Genomic DNA, 19,145 nt, shown 5'->3' with positions numbered 1-19,145 from the left:
GTCGCTGGGCGCTGACGCGCGGGGCGGGGCGGGGCGGGCGCTTTAGTGCGGGTCCGGGCGGCGGGGCCGCACTCCGGCCGGGCCGCGGCAGCGCTGCCGGCCCCGGGGGAATGCGCTGGGGCCATGGCCCCGCCGGCCCGCGCCAGGCTCGGCCCGCGCCCTGCGGGGAGCCCCTTCCTCGGCCTCCTGCTGCTGCCGCTGCTGCTGCTGCTGCCGTGCCCCGGCGGGGGAACGCCGCGCCGCCGGCCCGCGGGGCCGCCCGTGGTGCTGGGTAAGAGCCGGGGGGCGGGCGGCGGGCACCGCGGGGCCGGGGCGCTGCCCAGGCATTGAGGGGCTGCAGCAGCGGGGAGCGGAGCGGCCGCTCCGGGGGCGCCCCGTAGCTCGGGCCGCGGGGCCGGGCCGGGCAGCGCTCCGGGTGCGCCCAAGTACACGGCTCGCTTTGATACACCTCCAGCTCAGTAACTCACGCCAGACCCTCGCTCCTTAAGTTTTTCCTCTGTGTGAACCTTCCGTGAAAGAGGCTGGAATCAGACGTGGAAAGAGGAGTGATTGGGTGTTCCAGCAGTCGAGCTACACGTATTTAAAAAATAATTGGCTCAAACATGAAAAATGAATATTCACTACTGGCCTGTGGTTTCACCTGTTAACACAAAATAGTTTGTATTGAATATATAGGCAATATTCGTATAATAGTTAGTAATATGTGTTAGATGATTTTTGTATCTATTGATGAGAATTGTAAATAAATTTTAAATGCTTTAATAACTTGTCTATGGAAACTGTAATTCTTAACCATTCCAAGGCAGTAAGTGCATTTGGTGGCAGTAGTGTCAGTAGGCAGTCCTGTGAATGTATTCAGTATGCTGCACATGCTTATTATGTGATTAGCCTTAATGGTAAGGGGGGAAGAAAAAGTAAGAAAAGGGGAAAAATATTGGGAAAAGGATAATCAGTGGCATGCTGTTCAGTTTGAGTCCATGTCTTGATAATAATTTAGGCTCTGATGTTGACTTCATTAGTACTATTACAAACTTCTGACATAAAAGGGTAAATTCTAACACAGCATCTTCAAAAACGTTCTTGTTGTCTCAGGAACAGGGTGTATGAATCCACAGTTCTTCACAGACTGCTGGACTGACTGTCAGGATGTAGATTTGGAAGTAGAAACTGCAAAGGGATGTCCTAAGGGGTAGGAGTTGAAACCTAAACAAAAGTTCTTTTAATTCTGCCTGAGGAAGTTAGAAACAAGCTTTTATCCCATCTTTCCACTCCATAATGCTGGGTTTTAGTAATGGGCCTTGGCACTTGCTTCAGCACAAGCTTCTTGATGACAAAGGTGATAGTGTGTTAGTTGCTGATCCAGTTTGAACTCTAGCTGTGAAGGAATCAAAGATTTGGAAGCAATACTGATTTTAGAAGCGTGGAGTTACTACTGATGGACCTACTGTAAGTACATATGTTCCCTAAGGATGGTTTTAAGAACCATGGCTGACCTACATTTTCTTAAGAGACATTCTGGTGAATGCTCTGCCTGAGCACACATTTATCAATGAGTGCTTTACAACAGACTGTCTTGCTGTTGTAAACCAGCAATTTTCATCAAACACTACAGAACTTGCATCTCTTGCTATTCTCTTCAGTGTCTGCATTTTAAAGTTTACTGTTTTCTGCTGCCTGGTCCTCACCTGTCCAGAAGGTGAAGATTCAGTGGGTTCTAACGTAAAGTAACGTTTCTGGGCTGCCTGTATGTTTGAGAAAGCAGGTGCTCTTAGGGAGTGATTTGCTGTAACTTCCTATAGTAAAATACTATGTTTTTTTGATTTAGAGCAGTTACTTGTGTTGTAAAAACACCTGCAGTAAGGACTTAGTTTTGATTAGACATGGCATGGGCAGTGAAGGTCAAACAAACAAAGGAGAGGAAGGAGTAACTGTCGGTCACCTGCTGGTTCTGGATGAAATGTTCTCATCTTGATTTTAGTTAACTTTTTGTGACCTTTTCTTCACCCTTCTTGCGTATGTGACATGTTAAGATAAGCTTTTTAGGAATTACTGCCATGAGGATGGTGGAAGGGTTTAGTGGAATTGTTTAGGGAAGCATTCTGAGTGCTGGCTTAACACAGGTGCTTGAGAGAGGGAAGAAAAACATTGCCTGGAAACACAGATGAAAAGGACGTTGAAGCGTGTGCAGGGCTGCATTATACAGGCCCATACAAGCCTGAGATGACTTTGGAGCCCATACAAGATGGGAATACAGAGTTGATTCCCCTGATTTATCAGGCTGGCATCTAGATTCCTAATTCCTCATATATGTTCAGTTTGTAAATATGTTTTTGTCTTGTAGTAAGCAGGATCTCATGATCAAAGCACTTGGTTTGTTTGGAAGCTAAAACCCTTCAGTAGAAAGACGAGTTAACAAGTTTGGTCTTATTCTGTGTGTGGCAACATGGGCACCTGATCTTAAAGAATAAGGAAAGAAAAGATGCTGTTTAAAGGAATGTTGTCAACATAATGACATTTCATAAGTGTTTTAGACCTGTGATGGTCACAAGACCCAGTGTAGCTTGCTCTCAAACTTTTTGTAGTGACCTCACTTTGCAGTTGCAGCCTGTGCTTACCCAACTCCTGGAGGAGGAAGCAGAGCAGTGCCTTGCAGGAGCATTGCTTGGGGGTAACTGTGTTCTGCTGCCCAGGCACCAACAAAAATACTGCTTCAAGAAATCACATCTGAAAATACACGAGCTGCATGAATACAGCCTGGTAACTCTTGGCCATGGCTGTGGTGGCAGCAGGTCCCAGATTTGTAGAGGGCCCTGACTGGCTCAGGTGAAGGGAGGTTCTGTGGAAAGCTGGGCCAGTCTAAGAGCTCAGGCTCACCCAGCTTTCCTTGTGCCTGCTTATTGGCCACTTTATGGGGTCCTTTGACTTGCTAATGGATGAGAACAGGAACACGTTTAGGAGAAGTGATTAATGTGGTGATTGAACTACTGTAATGGAGGAGCTGGCACAAGGGATGTGGAGAGTGGCAGCACACGGTTTGGGTTAGGTTAGCTTTTAACCTGGGCTCTGCATCCTCAGGGTGCCTCAGTACAGGAGCTGCTGTGCCTGGAGCTCATGTTTGTACATAACAGGGACCAAACTGTCCTGGGCAGTAACTGCCAGCAAAACACTGCAATGCAATCGCTCAGTTCTCCCTGAGATTTGGATAACAAAGCATCAAGTGTATTCAGATAGCAGTGATTCTACAGGAGAAGAAACAGGCAAAAGTCAAAGCCTTATGTCCAGAGTCCTGGCTGAATATCAGGCACAATGCTCATTAAAATCTAGGGTGATTATCTTGGATTCCTCTCTCAAGTGTTTTTGGGGAAAAGGGGACTAATTAAGATACTGATTTGCTTTTGTGCCTTTTTAAAGAGTTTTCTATTTAGCCAGGACAATATATTTATACAGAAAAATCTCCTTTAAGAACCAAAATAACCCACCAAATACTACTGTTCTACTGACAATATCTACTAAATATATACATATTCTGTGTATCTGCTCCATGTTTACATGAATCATAACTTTTTTGCACTTCAGTTTGGTTATATTCGACAGGCTTGTCTTGTAATGCTCGTGAGAAGTAGTTTATTTTGTGGCTGCTCTTCCTGCATTTTCTCATACAGTCCCTGGATAATCACAGCATACTATCTCACGTGTTAGAAGCTTTTGGAGCTGATAACCCGTCCTTATAAGACCAGCATTGGATTCCCTGAACTCTTTACCTTTTACAGCTGACTCAACACAATTACTATATCAATGTTCTGATACCTTCTGCAAACAATTTGTTAGGTACTTGGCTAAAGTTTTCTAGAAAGACACCTAAATGAAGTTTGTTAATAATTGATTTACATGTAAAAGAGCTTTGCCTGTGAATTCCTGCTGACTGCTAATTGAGGTGTGCATGTTTGTATGGTCAGCTGGCTAGATGTCAGGAGTGGTTTAAATGTTTATGCCTCATGTGATCCAAGGTATCTGGAAGTATCATGTGAGATGTTGTTTGCTTTCTTGTTCCTAATTTTAAACACAGGCCTCTTCTGTGGCAGTCTGTCCTGTCTGTGAGCTACTTGGAGATGTTCTCCTTAGAGAACTGTGGTCAGAGTTTAACATTAATTTTCCAGGGAAGTTGGAAATTGGTTCGTTTTGAAGGAATACTAATTTATAGAACCAAAAAGATGACAGTTATTTGAGGAAATTATACCAGTTAAAAAGTTATAATAGTTGATAAATACTCAAAAGCATTTGCATTTCAGATAAAAGTAGTAAAAAAGTATCAACTGATGGCCTTTTTTTTTATTTTAATCCCACGCATACACATAAAAAATAGCCCAGCCCTCCAACCCCATTATTATGTAGGCACTATTTTTAATTTTTTTTTTTTTTTAACAGATAAAATGTGAGATCCTCCTATTCAGGGTGTTTGTTGAATGATCTTTTGCCTTTGTTATCTGGGCAGTATTAAGGCAAGTCACAATAAAGATGCAGTTTGCTTATGGTCTTTTGATGGGAGCTGTGAATCTGTCACTAAGGCTTAAGGACAGTGATAGGCAGGAGTCTGAATGTGTCCTAAAGCTGGTTGTTGTGATTCACAGGCTTGGAAAAGTCTGAGCCCACTCTTAAACTCGAAAAACTTGGAAATGTGCTTTCCATAAAGTGTAAACATACAAGAACACATCCCAAAAGGAGATCTACTAGTTTTGTCAGGGCAGATGAGATGAAAAAAATCAGCCAAGGATACTATAATATTGAAAATGAATTGGATCATCAGTGTATTGGAATGAGTTCTGTTGGGATTACTGTCTGTGAAAAATGAGAATGTGGAGAAAAATTGCTTGAAGATAACTCTGCCTACAGATGCTTTCTCTGTATGGCCTGAAAGCAAAGGGAAGGATGTTTTTCTACTGCTTTTAAATTCTATCATAGAAAATTTGGAAAGGTATGTCCTTAACTTACAGAATTAATCTTCAATGTGATTTTTTTTTTAACCTGTTACTTATCAAAAAGCCACCAAGTAGTTCTCCAGCCAAAATGTAAATCATTAACACTGTTAAACTGGGTGGGTTGAGGACTGAAGATCTTGCATATTTCTTTCCATAATCTCAAAAATCAAAATTTGTATTTTATTCCCTATAGCTTCATCATGAACCCTCTTCAGCTTGCAAATATACTTTAAAAATAAAAATCCCAAGCTGTGAATTACAGTGATTAGCAGTTTCACTGTTAATATGGAAATGTAAATATGACAAGCATTTTTGTTAATCCCTGCTTTAGAAATAATATCACGTACACGAGAATTTCTTCAACTCCAGGATGTACCTTGGCACAGGTGGAACTTGTCCCTTATCTTTTGTTTAGAATTGCAGAAATTGCCATTTTTAATCTTGTTTTTTATCATCCCTTGAGTAAAAATCAGTATGTCATGTTTCTCATCTTCTGCCCTGAACTGGACACAGGAGCACAGCCTCTATCCTCCAGAAGCTTGAAGATAAAATATCTTAACTAAATTAAACTTGCAGTTAATCTAAGATTACTCCATTAAGTCCAAGTGAGACTTTGTACAGTTTCCTGCTTTCAGCACTTTTGTTGGTAAATGTGTCTTGATTATAATTTTTAACTTCAGTTGTGAGTTTGCCTGCTCTGAGCTGGAGTTGCTGAGGTTTATGAACTGCACTCACTCAGCAGCAAGTCCTTCAAACTCCAGCTGTTTGTCTAAGTCTTTGAAAGGTGTCTTTGCTGGAAGAACTTGATTTTTACCCAAGGAAATGAGATTCCAGGATAGAACAAAATGTCACTCTTCTTTGTTTTGCGTTGGAACCGAAGACAAAAATCAACCTGTTTGTCCTTGGCAGGTCTGCAGCTGCAACTGGCCAGTCACCAATGATCGATATAAATAGAATTACATTCTGTTCCTTGGCTAATTAAAAGCACTGATACAGCAGAGGCACGACACTGGAACAAGCTGTTGCCTTAGTTTTCTAAGCAATAACTAAGTAGCATTTTGTGAGGTTACAAGACTGAACTTCAGTAAACTCTTTTAGGGTGTGATGCAATCCTCTAATCTCCCTTACTGTGCTTTCCAGTATATCAGTCCTTGAAATATGACCTAAAATAAACCATGGGCAGCTACTGGGGCTCTTAACATTTCACTTAAGGCTACAAACATAACACCATTAGAAACCTAATGAGAAAGTAGGGGTAGTTAATAAAGAAATCCTGAGGTGTATCTTGTGGTGAGGCATAATCTGCAGTGGTTAGGGAGTGGTTTGGAGTGTGGTTGTCCAGGTCTGTAGTTTGAAGGTCTGTCCTCTTTCACTTCTGCAATAAGTGTTTCTCTAAAGGCACATCTGGCTTTCCAGTTAAATTAAATGTTCCTGAAGCCATTGCTAAGTATTAGTGTTTTATAGAGCTTAAACTGTTTTGATTAAATAACTTACTGGGGGGTGGGTGGGTTAAAAATTAATTAAAAAATTAAAAAACTTCAGAACTAAACATCAGCAAGTAAATAGGATGCAGTTGTGCACACCCCAAAAAGGTGGCTGTGTGGAGCTGAAAGAGGCTGGGAAAACCCTTAAGAAGGGCCTAACTTCTAAATTTTTCTCACATAGAAAAACTTTTCAGATGCCTTTCTGAATGTTTTTGCCGTTCTGATTTTTGAGGAAAAAATGATTAACCATAACAGAATGTAAGATGTTTCTCTGAAAACTTGCTGCTGAAAATTGTAAGAATGTTTTGTGAAGTATTTTTCTAATTTAGAAAAATATTCCTGTTTCCATCTAGCATTTAAAAAATAAAGAAAAATAAACCTCAATCAAAGGAATGCTGGCATTTAGTATATGCTTCAAGAAAGTGCAATTACAAGACCAAGTATTACTGTTGTAATGCATACAAAGGAAAAAAGTGGGGAGCAATACTGTTGTTGCATCCAAGCCTGCATGGAAAAGATATGAAACATTTTGACATTGCAACACGAGATGTAGTTGGGTAACAAAAGTGTGGTTGGAGGTGAAGAAGGGAAGATAAAATATAAATGGATCTTTTACTTTTCATGTTTTTAATCTCAAATTGATAGTTTGCAGGCAACTGTTTAAAGAGAACAAAGACTTTTATATGAAGTTGTGACACTGAAGAAAAAGTTCTTTCAGAAATTGTACTTTAAAACACAGATAATTTTGGTCATGTCCAAGGCAATCTTTGTTTTTCATACCAATGTGACATGTTCCTTTATAGTCCTCTCTTGGAAGTTATGAACTGTTGATCCAGAATTATTCTATGTAATGATTCCTCAGGTACTGATTCTTTAAAATCTAAATATTTTCAGTGGAAAATGTACATGTAGTACTTTCTTCTTATATAATATTTTTTTATCCAGTTACAAAATTGTATAGTGTCTCTGGATGCAGTGATGATGCAAATGAGGGCTACAGTATTTAGATATGTATGTTGCAATGTAAAACGTTATTCGCTTTAATTAAGTCTCCCTTTTATATTTTCCTCTCTCCTTTTTATATTTTTCAGTTCCAGGGGACTTAGGTAATCAGTTGGAAGCGAAGTTAGATAAGCCATCAGTAGTGCACTATCTCTGCTCTAAGAAGACAGACAGTTATTTTACACTCTGGCTGAATCTGGAATTGCTTCTGCCTGTCATCATTGATTGCTGGATTGATAATATCAGGTGAGACCAGAAACATTGCTCTTTCCTCAGGCTGACATGCACAATGGCTGCCTTGAACTCTCTTTTCTGATTCAAGACTAGTGAGAGAAATGGCTTGGAGTTCTGCTGGACTGACAGGAGGGCTCTGCTGTGTCTGAGCAGCTGTTCATCAGTAATGAGGAGCAGAGTTCTCTTGGCTTCTCTTTCTCTCCTACCGGTTACCCAGTGTAGGTTTGAGCACTTCAGGCACCTCTGTGGGCTTTCCTCAAGAGAATATTTTCTGCTCTTTTTGGAGCCAGACTCTTCTGATTCTGCCCAGCAACAGGACAAGAGGCAATGGGCAAACTGAGACCTGGGAGGTTCCACCTGAACATGAGGAAGAACTTTCCTGTGCAGTGACTGTGCCCTGGGACAGATCACCCAGAGAGGGTGTGGAGCCTCCCTCCCTGGAGATGTTCAGAACCATGTGGAGCAATCCTGTGCCAGGTGCTTTAGGGAGCCCCTGCCTGAGCAGGGAGGTTGGAGCAGGTGACCCACTGGTCTCTTGGGGTCCTGCCTGTTCTGTGATGAATTCCTGAGGATTTAATGGGGCAGGGGGAAGGAGGGACATTGGCAGCTCAGAGGGGACAGGCAGGAGGAACGTGAGCTTGTGCTTCTGCTGGCTCTGTATCATTAGAAACAGACTCCTGGGCAGCTGAGACCAATTTCTACCAGAAATTGGTTGTGAGAAGGTCTGAGTGTCAGTTTGGATTCTGAGACTCCATTGAGAGGTAAAAACTTGCATTCAGAAATGGCAGTTGTACTGATATGGTATTAAAAACAAACAAATAATAATAATAGTGATTAAAAAAAAACCCCAACTCCTGACCCAACGCTCCAGATTCTTCATATCTCAAGGTCATTTGAAAAGTATTCACAAAACACTTGATACCTCAATACATTTCCTGAGATACTAATAGTAATTAGTCAAGAAATAAAGTATTCCCTTATGCTGGTATGGGTGTTCCTAGTTAAACAGAAATTAATTATTTTTAGCTAGGAGAATACTTTTGATGTCTGATTTTACAGGTATTTTATCTCCTACTGCCACATTCTTGTGCTCTTGACAAGTTATTATGTGGCTTGATGCAAAGTCAAGTGGTACAGAACTGTACAAAGTAGCTCATGTTCTAAAGCTGAAATTCAGCCACAGTTCTGTATCCTCAGTGTTACAGAGAAGAAAGCCTTAGATTCTGAATGTAAAGCATTTGAGTAATTAAAATATTGATTGCATTGTCTGACCTCTTAGCCATTGGAGCACTCTGATCGTGTCTGCCTGGGTTGTGTTTTTCCTCCTTCTCAGTAACAGCACGTGAAGTTCTCGTCCTGCCCTCAGAGTGTGAGACCCAGTGCAGCTGAGAGGTCTCGTGGAAATACAACATTTCATAGGGTTTTTCTCTATTTTTTCTTCCCCCTGCCCCAGGCTGGTGTATAATCGAACAAGTAAGATTACAGAGCCACCAGATGGAGTGGATATCAGAGTCCCAGGATTTGGGCAGACGTTTTCCTTGGAGTTTCTTGACCCAAGTAAAAGGAGTGTTGGTATGTACGAGGATTGCTCTTCAGGGAGCTGCAATGTGCTCAATGATCTGCACCAGATGAGCCTTATAACTACAATAGGGTCACATTTAAAATTCTCCACTTCAGGGACTATGGAATAAACATGCAAGACTAATGAGTGAGGTTCTGCTTAAAACTCAGATATGACTGTGATGCTCAGTAGGATGTTATGACACTGTCTCTAGATGCATTTAGTTGTGGTAACTCTTACATCCTGTGTGTCAAAGCTTGTCATATGTAACACCTTTCAATATGCAGTCTGTAACTGTTTCCCTTCTCTGCTATTAAAGCGTTATGTTCAGTTACTTCAGTCTTAGTCCTCTACCTGAGAGATATAAAAATAGTCTTGTGGTGGTTTCCAGAATTCTGCCCTGGGGTACAAATGCTGTCAGCATTTGTTTGCAAGAATAAATGTTGAAGTCCAGGCCAACCTTTATGAATGTGTATCATACCCTACCTGAAGTTAATTGGCAATCAGCAAAAGTTAGGACTCTAATGTAGTAACTTCTGAGGTGTTTTCTTTACAGTTCAAGAGTAAACTTTTCTCTACTGAGTAAAATTTATCCCCTCTGAGTATACTAGATTTTGCTGCCAAAATTTTTGAGAGATCAGCCCCCGAGTAAGAAGTGTTAGTTACAGCATTCTCTTGATTTTGGGGGACAGTGGGCACATCTCATTTTGTTTAATGTGCACACAGCTTCCTGCAGTCTTAATGCCTGCATGTCTGGTATCAGAGGTAATGCCTCCAAACGTGGTTTGTTTGTAACACTAACCTTGTTACTGTTCTGTTTTTCTCTTATCTGTTGTCTACAGGAAGTTACTTCTATATGCTGGTGCAGAGTTTGGTAGACTGGGGCTACAAACGTGATGAAGATGTAAGAGGAGCACCTTATGACTGGCGAAAGGCACCAAGTAATAACATACTGTTACTTGAACCAAATTTTGCCTCTCCTAGCCAGCAAATGTGTTTTGAGTCTCTTCTCCCATCCTCTACAATCATACTTAATTTTGACTGGTTCTTGGGGCCTGGGCACTCCAGGACCCAGATGTGAGCTCATTGTTGTGGTTTCTTTTTTTTTTTTTCCCCTTTAAACAACTTGCTACTTAAAATTTCCTTAAAAACAGAAAAAACAACAGAAACCCCCCCACTACCAAAGCACATGCCCACAAACCCCACCCTCCTCCCACTTAATACTGGAATTTCTAAGCTCTGTAATATTAATTCCATAGACAGTTCAACACAATTATTTAAAAGCTTATGGTTTTAAAGTTTAGCATTCACAACTAATAATGATAACTGTAATATATGTGTTTTAGATGAGAATGGAGACTATTTTGTGGCCCTTCGCAAGATGATCGAGTTGATGTATGAGCAGTATGGGAGTCCTGTTGTCTTAATTGCCCACAGTATGGGTAACATGTACACCCTGTACTTCCTCAACCAGCAGACCCAGGATTGGAAGGACAAGTACATCAAGGATTACGTGTCGTTGGGGGCTCCCTGGGGAGGGGTGGCTAAAACTCTGCGTGTGCTGGCCTCAGGTGGGTACCGGGGTGTGCACAGGGGGTGAGACTGAACTAGCCTGGGAACTCTGACACTGGGGGAGGAGAGGTTAAGGGACTGCAAAGGTAAAAATATTTTTCATAAGTGATGACAACTTGATGTTTCAAGCCTTGAGACCAGACTGTCATTCTCACCATTAGTGGCAGTGGACCAAATCTGTCCCCATCCTGTAACCAGGAGCTGTCCCCTCTTGACCCCTCCTGACCTCTTTTCTGCAGATTGTTCTGTCATCTGCTGTTTGGCCTCATGCCTTCTATTTCTGTCATTCTGCCTGCAGCCTGCTTGCTCTGTTCAGGATTGCAAAGCTAACAGGGGCTCCACAGCATTGCAGAGTTTCCTTGGATTCAGGATCACAGCTGCCTGAGGTTAACATTGAGGGAAACCTGTAGACCTGGCAGTGAAGTGGTGCCTACAGTGTAAATGGCAGGTGAAATTTGTAACACTGCTGACTGAGGTCTGGGATTCAGCACACTGGATATGCTTGGGACTAAAAAAAAACTGAATAAAGAGGCATAATGTATTACACTGATTAACTGCAAATGACTGATGGAAAATGTTCACTTACCCCATCATGTGATACCATAATGATGTCCTGTGCTTTGGCATTTAGTTCTTGATGATTCTGGCTTGGATTTGTAGCTTACTTCTGACTTGTCAGCTTTGGATATCACTATCTTCTCCCTAATCAAAGCTGACATCAAAAATTGGACTTCATTAAAATGCAAAACACACAGCAAGTGTCAGCCTTGCATGGACAGAGCAAAGAATACTTTGCTTAGCAAAGGCATTTGAGTCTGAACAGTAGTGCACTGCTCTGTAACTAATTAGAAAACTTAACTCAATACAAACATCCAATTTACACATTGTTAAATGTGTTGCAATGGCACTGTAAAAATTGATTTCCCTTTTCCCACAGGCTTCATCTGACATGTTTGCATGCTACAGAAATGGCAGGAAGTAAGCAATGTTAATATTGGCTGTATAAAATTATACATGATTATATAAAATTCCAGAGTCCTTGATTTCTGTTGGATTAAACTTTTGTGCTTTGTACCTTGTTTGTCCTTTATAATGCATTTCATCCAAAATGACTAGTTATACAAAAGCATAATGAATAGTTAAATTTCTACTGAAATGTAGTCATATTCTCATCTGTATGTCTGTTGTACTGAAGTCCATATTTTTTGAGCAGAAATTTAAGACTCATGTAGGAAAGTTAAATGGGCAGTACCCAATCTCAGAGTGTAGTTTTAGGCTAGTCCTATCTCAAATACCTGTAAGGAAGGCACCACCATCAGGCATCAACACTTGGATTACATTAGTCTATTAAAGTTTCTAAGATTAGCAGGGTCAGTATGTAGAAGAACTGTTGCTTTAAAGAAATGTTCTGCATTTCTGCAGGAAAGACAAGGCATGCTATGAGTGCATTCTTTCTGCTCCCATTCCTGTTTATAATGTGTAATGGCCAGGGACTTCATGTCAAATCCAGTTGTGTTATCAAAGTGGGAAACAGGACACAGGTGGAATTATTTTCAGTAGATTTTCTGTGATACTTTCAGCTACTTATTCATGTGCTTTGCAGGATCAATACTTGTATCATTACAGTTGCAGTGCCAATAAAGTGAGGATGTTCTTCCTCCTACAGCAGGCAAAGGCACAAAGTTCACTGTGGTGGCTTGGTTCTATTTTTTTGCCAGGTTGAAATATGAGCAGTGTCTTCCTTAGACCTAATATTTTGTTCACTATAATGTGCCTGCTGACTTAAATAAGTGTGGTCTTGGCCACATGGTAGGTCCTCCCTTCAGAGAAAATACTTGATAAGCACTTTGTAACAGTTCTGTAAGAGAAGGCTGGGATAGTCAAGTTCTGTGTTTGATTATTCAACTGGAAATAAATTTTGTGCACATTCCTCTTATTGTTCAGTTCAGAACTTGGGCTTTCTTTGCTGAGAACTGCCAAGCAGTTTTCAGTAGCTTGGTGGTGGAGTGCACAGGGCAGCACTGCTCCCACACAGTGATATGGAACAGGTTTTTTGGGACAGTACTGCTGCCACACAGTGATATGGAACAGGTTCTTCGGGACCTTGGTGATTCTTGCTGTGCTCTTTGGAGTTTCCTTTATCTGTTTCAGACTTATACCAACCATGTCTCCATGTGCTCCTCCTAAAGATGCAGTAAAGATTGTGCTTTATGTCTCCTTGCTGAAGCACTAGTGCCACCTCATGGAACTGAACTAGCACCAGAGTGTATTTCTCAGGAATAGTGGGTTTGGGTTCAGCACTTCAATTTTTATAGCATGGTTGACCTGGACCATTACATGCTGTAATCACCTAGACCTAATAATGGAAAATCAGATTCAAAGTTCAGCTGACAAAAGAATTGAGGTGTGCCAGCCAGGGTGATGGTGAAAACAAGAAAAGCAAACTTTGGTCTGTCTAATCTGATTTCTTACTTGGCCCACACAGGAAATATTTCATACTTTACAAAGGAGCATATTGGAAGGGCAGCAGTGTTCTTGGTTTAGTTTTTCATCAACTTTTATTTATATTGGTAAGTTTTTAGAGGTTAGTTTACAGAAATTAATTATGAAGACCATCACAAACGAGGAAAAACTTTTCAAGTTGTCACTGTAAGTGAAGGGACCAAACTTTTTATTTGTGTTATCACTGAGTGCTGGTAATTGCTGCGATTGAGGTTTGTGCTTCGCTTTATGTAAAATGAAATTCACTCTTTTTTCTCAGGTGACAACAACAGGATCCCTGTTATCAGCTCCCTCAAGATCAGAGACCAGCAGAGATCAGCAGTCTCCACAAACTGGATGCTCCCCTACAACTACACGTGGCCTCCAGACAAGGTGTTGGTGAGCACCCCCACGGCCAACTACACTCTGCGGGACTACGGGCGGTTCTACCGCGACATCGGCTTCGAGGACGGCTGGCTGATGCGGCAGGACACGGAGCCGCTGCTGTTCCGCATGGCCCCGCCGGGGGTGCGCATCCACTGCCTGTACGGCACGGGCGTCGACACCCCCGACTCCTTCCACTACGAGAGCTTCCCCGACAGGGAGCCCCGCGTGCTGTACAGCGACGGGGACGGCACGGTGAACCTGCAGAGCGCCCTGCAGTGCCGCAGGTGGGTGCGCAGGCAGAAACAGGACGTGCTCATCTTCGAGCTGCCGGGAAACGAGCACATCCAAATGCTCTCCAACGAGACAACCATCTCCTACGTGAAAAAGCTGCTTTTTGATCTGTGATAACCTTGTGTCCATAGTTATTTTCCTCACCTGGGATGCCTTCCCTTAAATATGGGAAAATGCCTTTTAATCCCCTGATATTTAGATATTTGAATTATTTATTTTTCTTTTTTTAAAGGTTGTGTTCGAGAAGTCGTTTGACGTCCTAAATGTTGTTTGTCTCTGATTTGTGTTTATGATGCTTCACGGTATTTTCACATTCTGCAGATTTGATCAAATATGCATTTTGGTGCCTGTGGTGTTGTCCCATGTTCACACACACTTTCATGCAGAGATCGTGCAGCCCCTTACACGTACTACATGGAACCATAGGTACCCGAGTTCCTTTGTGTGCTCTTTGCAGGTTTGCAGTGGGAGGGTTAGGAAGGATTGCAGTTTTGGATGCCCATAAAACAAGGGAATGATCTTAACAATTTGGAAAGCACAGAGAACTTTTTAAAGGCTCTTGCATATTGTGATCCCCAGTTCCCAGCACCTTAGTTTGTAAATGTACGTGTCTGCTAGGTGAGACAGGGAACAGGCCTGCCTGGAACTGTGCTACTGTTGTTGAAATCCAGCTTTCTTTTGCTACAGCTTTTGGGGAAAAAAGATAACAGGGGAATTACTTGAAGCTTCTTTATTAGCTATCCTGGGTTTTTTTAAAAAGAAATTGTTTGCTCATCAACTTGTAGAACCCTGATTACATACAGTGTGGAGTCTGAGGAATTCTCACCCTGGGCTTTATTTGTCAGTGAGGGAATGATGCTGAGCTGGTTGGTGCTTGTAATAACTGTAGCTGTGTGGAGTAGCACATAAATCAAAGCTAATTGAATACTGGCAAGCAATCTATACAGTATGGAATTACATTTCTGGGTGAAAAACGATCTCCTGTAGTGGAAATGATAATGGATGGTGGGCAGGATTTCAAAGAGAAGTGAACTTCCTGAACTGGGGTGGGGAATGGAAGCCAGCAGAATGCCACATGGAGTATAAACCTTGCTCTCAGTCAAATACTTCATGTCTGACCCAGCTACTGACCAAGCAGCAATTGGATCAACATTGCACTCCCCTGAAAAGACACTTTTTTGGTTTAAGACTAAAAGTAATTTCCCATTATTTTCATTATTGCTGTTTCAAGAAGTTGGGATATACTGTTCCTGAAATGTTTCTATAAATTGCTGAACATGCAAATCTGTGAATTTCCTACAGTATTGTTTTACTCAATGTTAAAAAAGAATAATTTCAACTCTGACATCCCCAGAAGTGCTGGCCTAAGGGCCATCATATTTACAACCTTGATTACAAAGTCCTGTTGGAGAAATAGTGTCACCCAGAGAGTCTCTTTTGCTTGCTTTAAAACCAGTCACCCAGTTAGACTGCACTTAGTTTTCTGAAAATGCAATTTAGAATGCTTTCAAAATGCTAGGTTCTCCAAGAAAAATGTTTTAATAGTTTCAGAAACTCATCACATTATTAAGGATTTACTACTAAAGAAACTGCAGTTGTCTAAAGGGTCAAGTTTTAACTATTTTGGTAGCATGCATAAAATGTTTGCCACCATTGGACATATCAGTAGGATGTGTTGAAATGATGGGCTTGAACTCTTGTTATTGTAGAATGGAAACATTTTGGCAGGTTTAAGGTAGGTTTAAGGCTTTAAGTTTTAATTCAGAAATCTCTAAATGCAGAACAACTTGAACTAAGGTCATCAACAAGCTAAATGTCTTCCTAGGTGTTAACTTTCCTACGTAGCTTTATTTCCCCCTGCCCACATTTTTTCCTGTTACTTACATTGAGGGAGTATACACATCTTCCTGATCTTTAAAATGGAACAATAATCTTGCCCTCTGTTGTCCAGGAACCTACAGTTCAGCAGTAATATTGCCTAGACTTTTCCAGAGTAACTCCAAAACAAAAAAAAACCACAACAAGAAGAAAATGAAAAAAGAAAAAAAAAGTCTGTTAGCCAAGTGATCTATTGTGTGCAGGGCTGGCAGCTGGATAAGCTTCAGACTTGTGTTCCAAGACTGCTGACAGATGATAAAGCTCCTCCTTGGTCTGACTCAAGTTTTGAATAAATTGTTATACTACTGGTTTCCAACTGAACAAATGAAAGGGAACAGCTCATTGCAGTCTGTAGAATGTCTGTTACTAGCACTGGAATGAATGGAGCTGGAGGCTGGACTGCAGGATACCAATGTGGGCATCAAGGGATGAAAAAATGACAAAACAACATAAGTAAATGATTCTTTACCTGATTTGAAGAATGTTTCTAAGCTTCATTTAGATCCTTACCTACTCAGTAGCATTTTCAGTTTCACAGCAAGAATTTAGCTTCAGAGTTTCTTTGTGATTTGAAGTTCCAAAATACATGATTCAAAAAGATGCTTGTTCTTTTTATTTTCTTTTCTTTAGTAGTTTTTAAATACTATTTTGTGACTGAAAAGAAAAAAGAAGCACAACTCTTATTCTAATTTTGGCAACCTAGTACTGTGTTTCTGAGGTCAGTTGACTGTATCTTTTAACAAAGATTTATAAATCAGCTTTTGTTAGTAGACAAGTCCTTGAGTGTCTCCATAAATAAACTTGTGTTAGTTGATAAGGTAAAATGAGGCTGAAACTTCTTCAAGGCATTTGTTTGTGATGCTGTTTGTCACTGTAGAGCCCTGTTGTAAGGGAATGTGTGTGCCTGAGTGCTGGGGGAGCACACACGGTGCTTCTGTGGGACTTGGGGTGGGTGTGGTGGAGCTGCAGGCTGGAGCTTTATGGCCAGAAGTTGGAATTCTTTTTTTCTATAAATCCTCATCAGCCCTTTCGTTGGCAGTTCCTTGCATGGTAGGATGCAGTTCTCATTGGAAGTGCAGGCATTGTTCCTGGCTGTGTGTTGGTGCTCCCTCACATGGGGAGAGCTCAGCGTGGCTGTCACAGGCACTGGAGCATTTGAGATCCCTGGGGGGAGAGCTCTGAAGAGATAAATCTTTGATGAGAATGTGGCACTTTCAGAAGAGGATTAACTCAGGTGCTTTACCAAGCTGCACAGTTGACATGTTTGAATTTACTGAAGTACCTTTGTTATACCTAATGCACTAATTATGTCTCCATAATTTTTACTTTGTTTTATTTGTCCAGGATGTTTTCAGAAACCAAAACTAGTCTTGAGGACCAAATGTGTTTCTTATTTTTGCCAACACGTATAAAAAATGCTGATGAAGCTTTCAGCTGTCATTTTAATACTTCTGAAGAGGTTCAGAGTCACTGTGTGATTCTGTATAAAAACAGAAGACTTCAATAACTAGCAATAATTGCAAAGGATTTGCAGACCAAAGGAAGGAATGTTTGGTATTAAGGTAGTTCTTGGAGCACAGTGTGTTCAAGGCCCTCTGAAATTCAGGGAATGTTTGGCAATGACTTTGCTACACTAACCAGTATTTTGTATGGAACACATTCTGAGACCTAGCATTTTATATGTTCCTGTGTATGAATGCGTTCAATAGATTTGGAATATTTTATTGTCAAATTTGATAATATAAATAAAGTTGATCTAATACAGTTTGTCTCCTGTGGTTAATAACATGCTGCTTCAGTGCTCAGCTGGAATGTCAACTTGGGGCTGTTTTTCTTTCCCACAGATTCTTGGTGTCTCTCACGGTAATTACTTATTGGTTCATCTTCCAAGATGTCTTATGATGCATTTGGAGTTCTCTGTTAATTGTCCTAGAATTTATGGAGGTGTGAGACTGAGATTACTCAATTGCTTTTTGTTTGCTTCTTACTTGCTTATGCTGTATTAAAACAAAGTTTTCAGGATGCCTTCTGTTCAGGTAATCACTTTGAAATTAGTTCCCTAGCGTGATGCCATCAAGGAAAGTTATTAACCTGACCTTAATTCAACACATTTTAATGAGAAATATGCAGCACAGTCTTTCTCATTCAATCTGCCCATTCTCCATTAGAAACAAGCAATGGAGGAGTGCACAGAGTGCCTTGTAAGTAGTGGAGGAACTAAATTAAGTCTGAAGTGCCTTATGTCCTGCAGAAACCTCTTTTCTGTACTGAAACAACAGTTCCTGGGGAACTGAATTAAGAGGATTGACACAGTTTGTTCAGATGTTATTTATTCCAAGACATATCCTGGATGTGAGCCATGTTCAATAATAAGTTCCTGGGGAAAGGAATATGTTTGTGTAGATTTATGCCTTTGATACTGGTACACATCTTTGGCAGTCAGTACTATTAGAGAATTGTCAACCTCAGATAATCCAAAGGTATTAATGTTTCACATGACTGTGATGCTGTGTTTTTCTTATGAAGTTGGGAGATGAAAGGTGAGAGGCTTAACAAATACAATTATACAAGTCCTTATTGTTTTAGTCTTACTGGTTCAGACATATTGTGATTTTCTTCCCCAAAACTTTGAATACTTTGTTTATTTATATCTTTGCTGTACAGGTGGGCTGGTTGACTGATGACATGAATGAGCCTCATAAAGCTGACAGGAAGTGTGACTTGGATGGCTTTATGATCTAAATTAACAATGCAGTAGAGGGCAGTAGTATATAACTTACAGAGGGTTTTTTTGCCATGTTGAATGGCATCTGTGGGAACTTCACCTGAGAAATATAAGATTAGAGGGAAACAAAGACTGAGTTTGATATCCACAAAATATTTCCTGTCCTGAAGCAATTGTACATATGCAGACTCTGCTTTTGGAGAGACTTTTTTCTATCTGATGTTAAAAGCAAGAAACTGCAGCTTGATTCAAAGTCTTGAGTAAAACAATCTGAGGCATGAATTATATGTCCACTCCCTTCTACATGCTCAGATTAAAGCACAAATTGGACATTGCAGCTGCTTGGGGTGGATTGGTGTACAGTACTATGATGTACAAATGAGATCATGTATTTAAAAAACCAGTGCTGCAAATGCTGCTGGCTCTGTTTTCTTATTGCACTGTGGAACAGGGGACAACTCCTGTACCTCAGTTTTCACCTTGCTTGTAACCACTGACTCACGCCTGGTAACCTTTCTGGGAAGGCAGAATTATTGACCAAGCTGCAGTGCCAT

General features: G+C 41.0%; 1 protein-coding gene across 1 annotated transcript; it reads left to right on the top strand.

The window, feature by feature from the left end:
• Window positions 1-92: 92 nt before the first annotated feature.
• PLA2G15 (phospholipase A2 group XV) lies at window positions 93-17,630 on the top strand. The gene is made up of 6 exons (XM_027698185.1): window positions 93-271; window positions 7,552-7,708; window positions 9,150-9,268; window positions 10,100-10,198; window positions 10,604-10,828; window positions 13,591-17,630. Exons 1-6 carry the CDS (start codon window positions 124-126, stop codon window positions 14,100-14,102), a joined length of 1,260 nt encoding a protein of 419 aa, XP_027553986.1. The 5' UTR covers window positions 93-123; the 3' UTR covers window positions 14,103-17,630.
• Window positions 17,631-19,145: the final 1,515 nt, after the last annotated feature.

Source organism: Neopelma chrysocephalum, unplaced genomic scaffold, assembly GCF_003984885.1.
Source record: "Neopelma chrysocephalum unplaced genomic scaffold, ASM398488v2 Primary Assembly neopelma1_125, whole genome shotgun sequence".
Classification (NCBI taxonomy): domain Eukaryota; kingdom Metazoa; phylum Chordata; class Aves; order Passeriformes; family Pipridae; genus Neopelma; species Neopelma chrysocephalum.
This window is presented reverse-complemented; position numbering and strand designations above follow the sequence as displayed.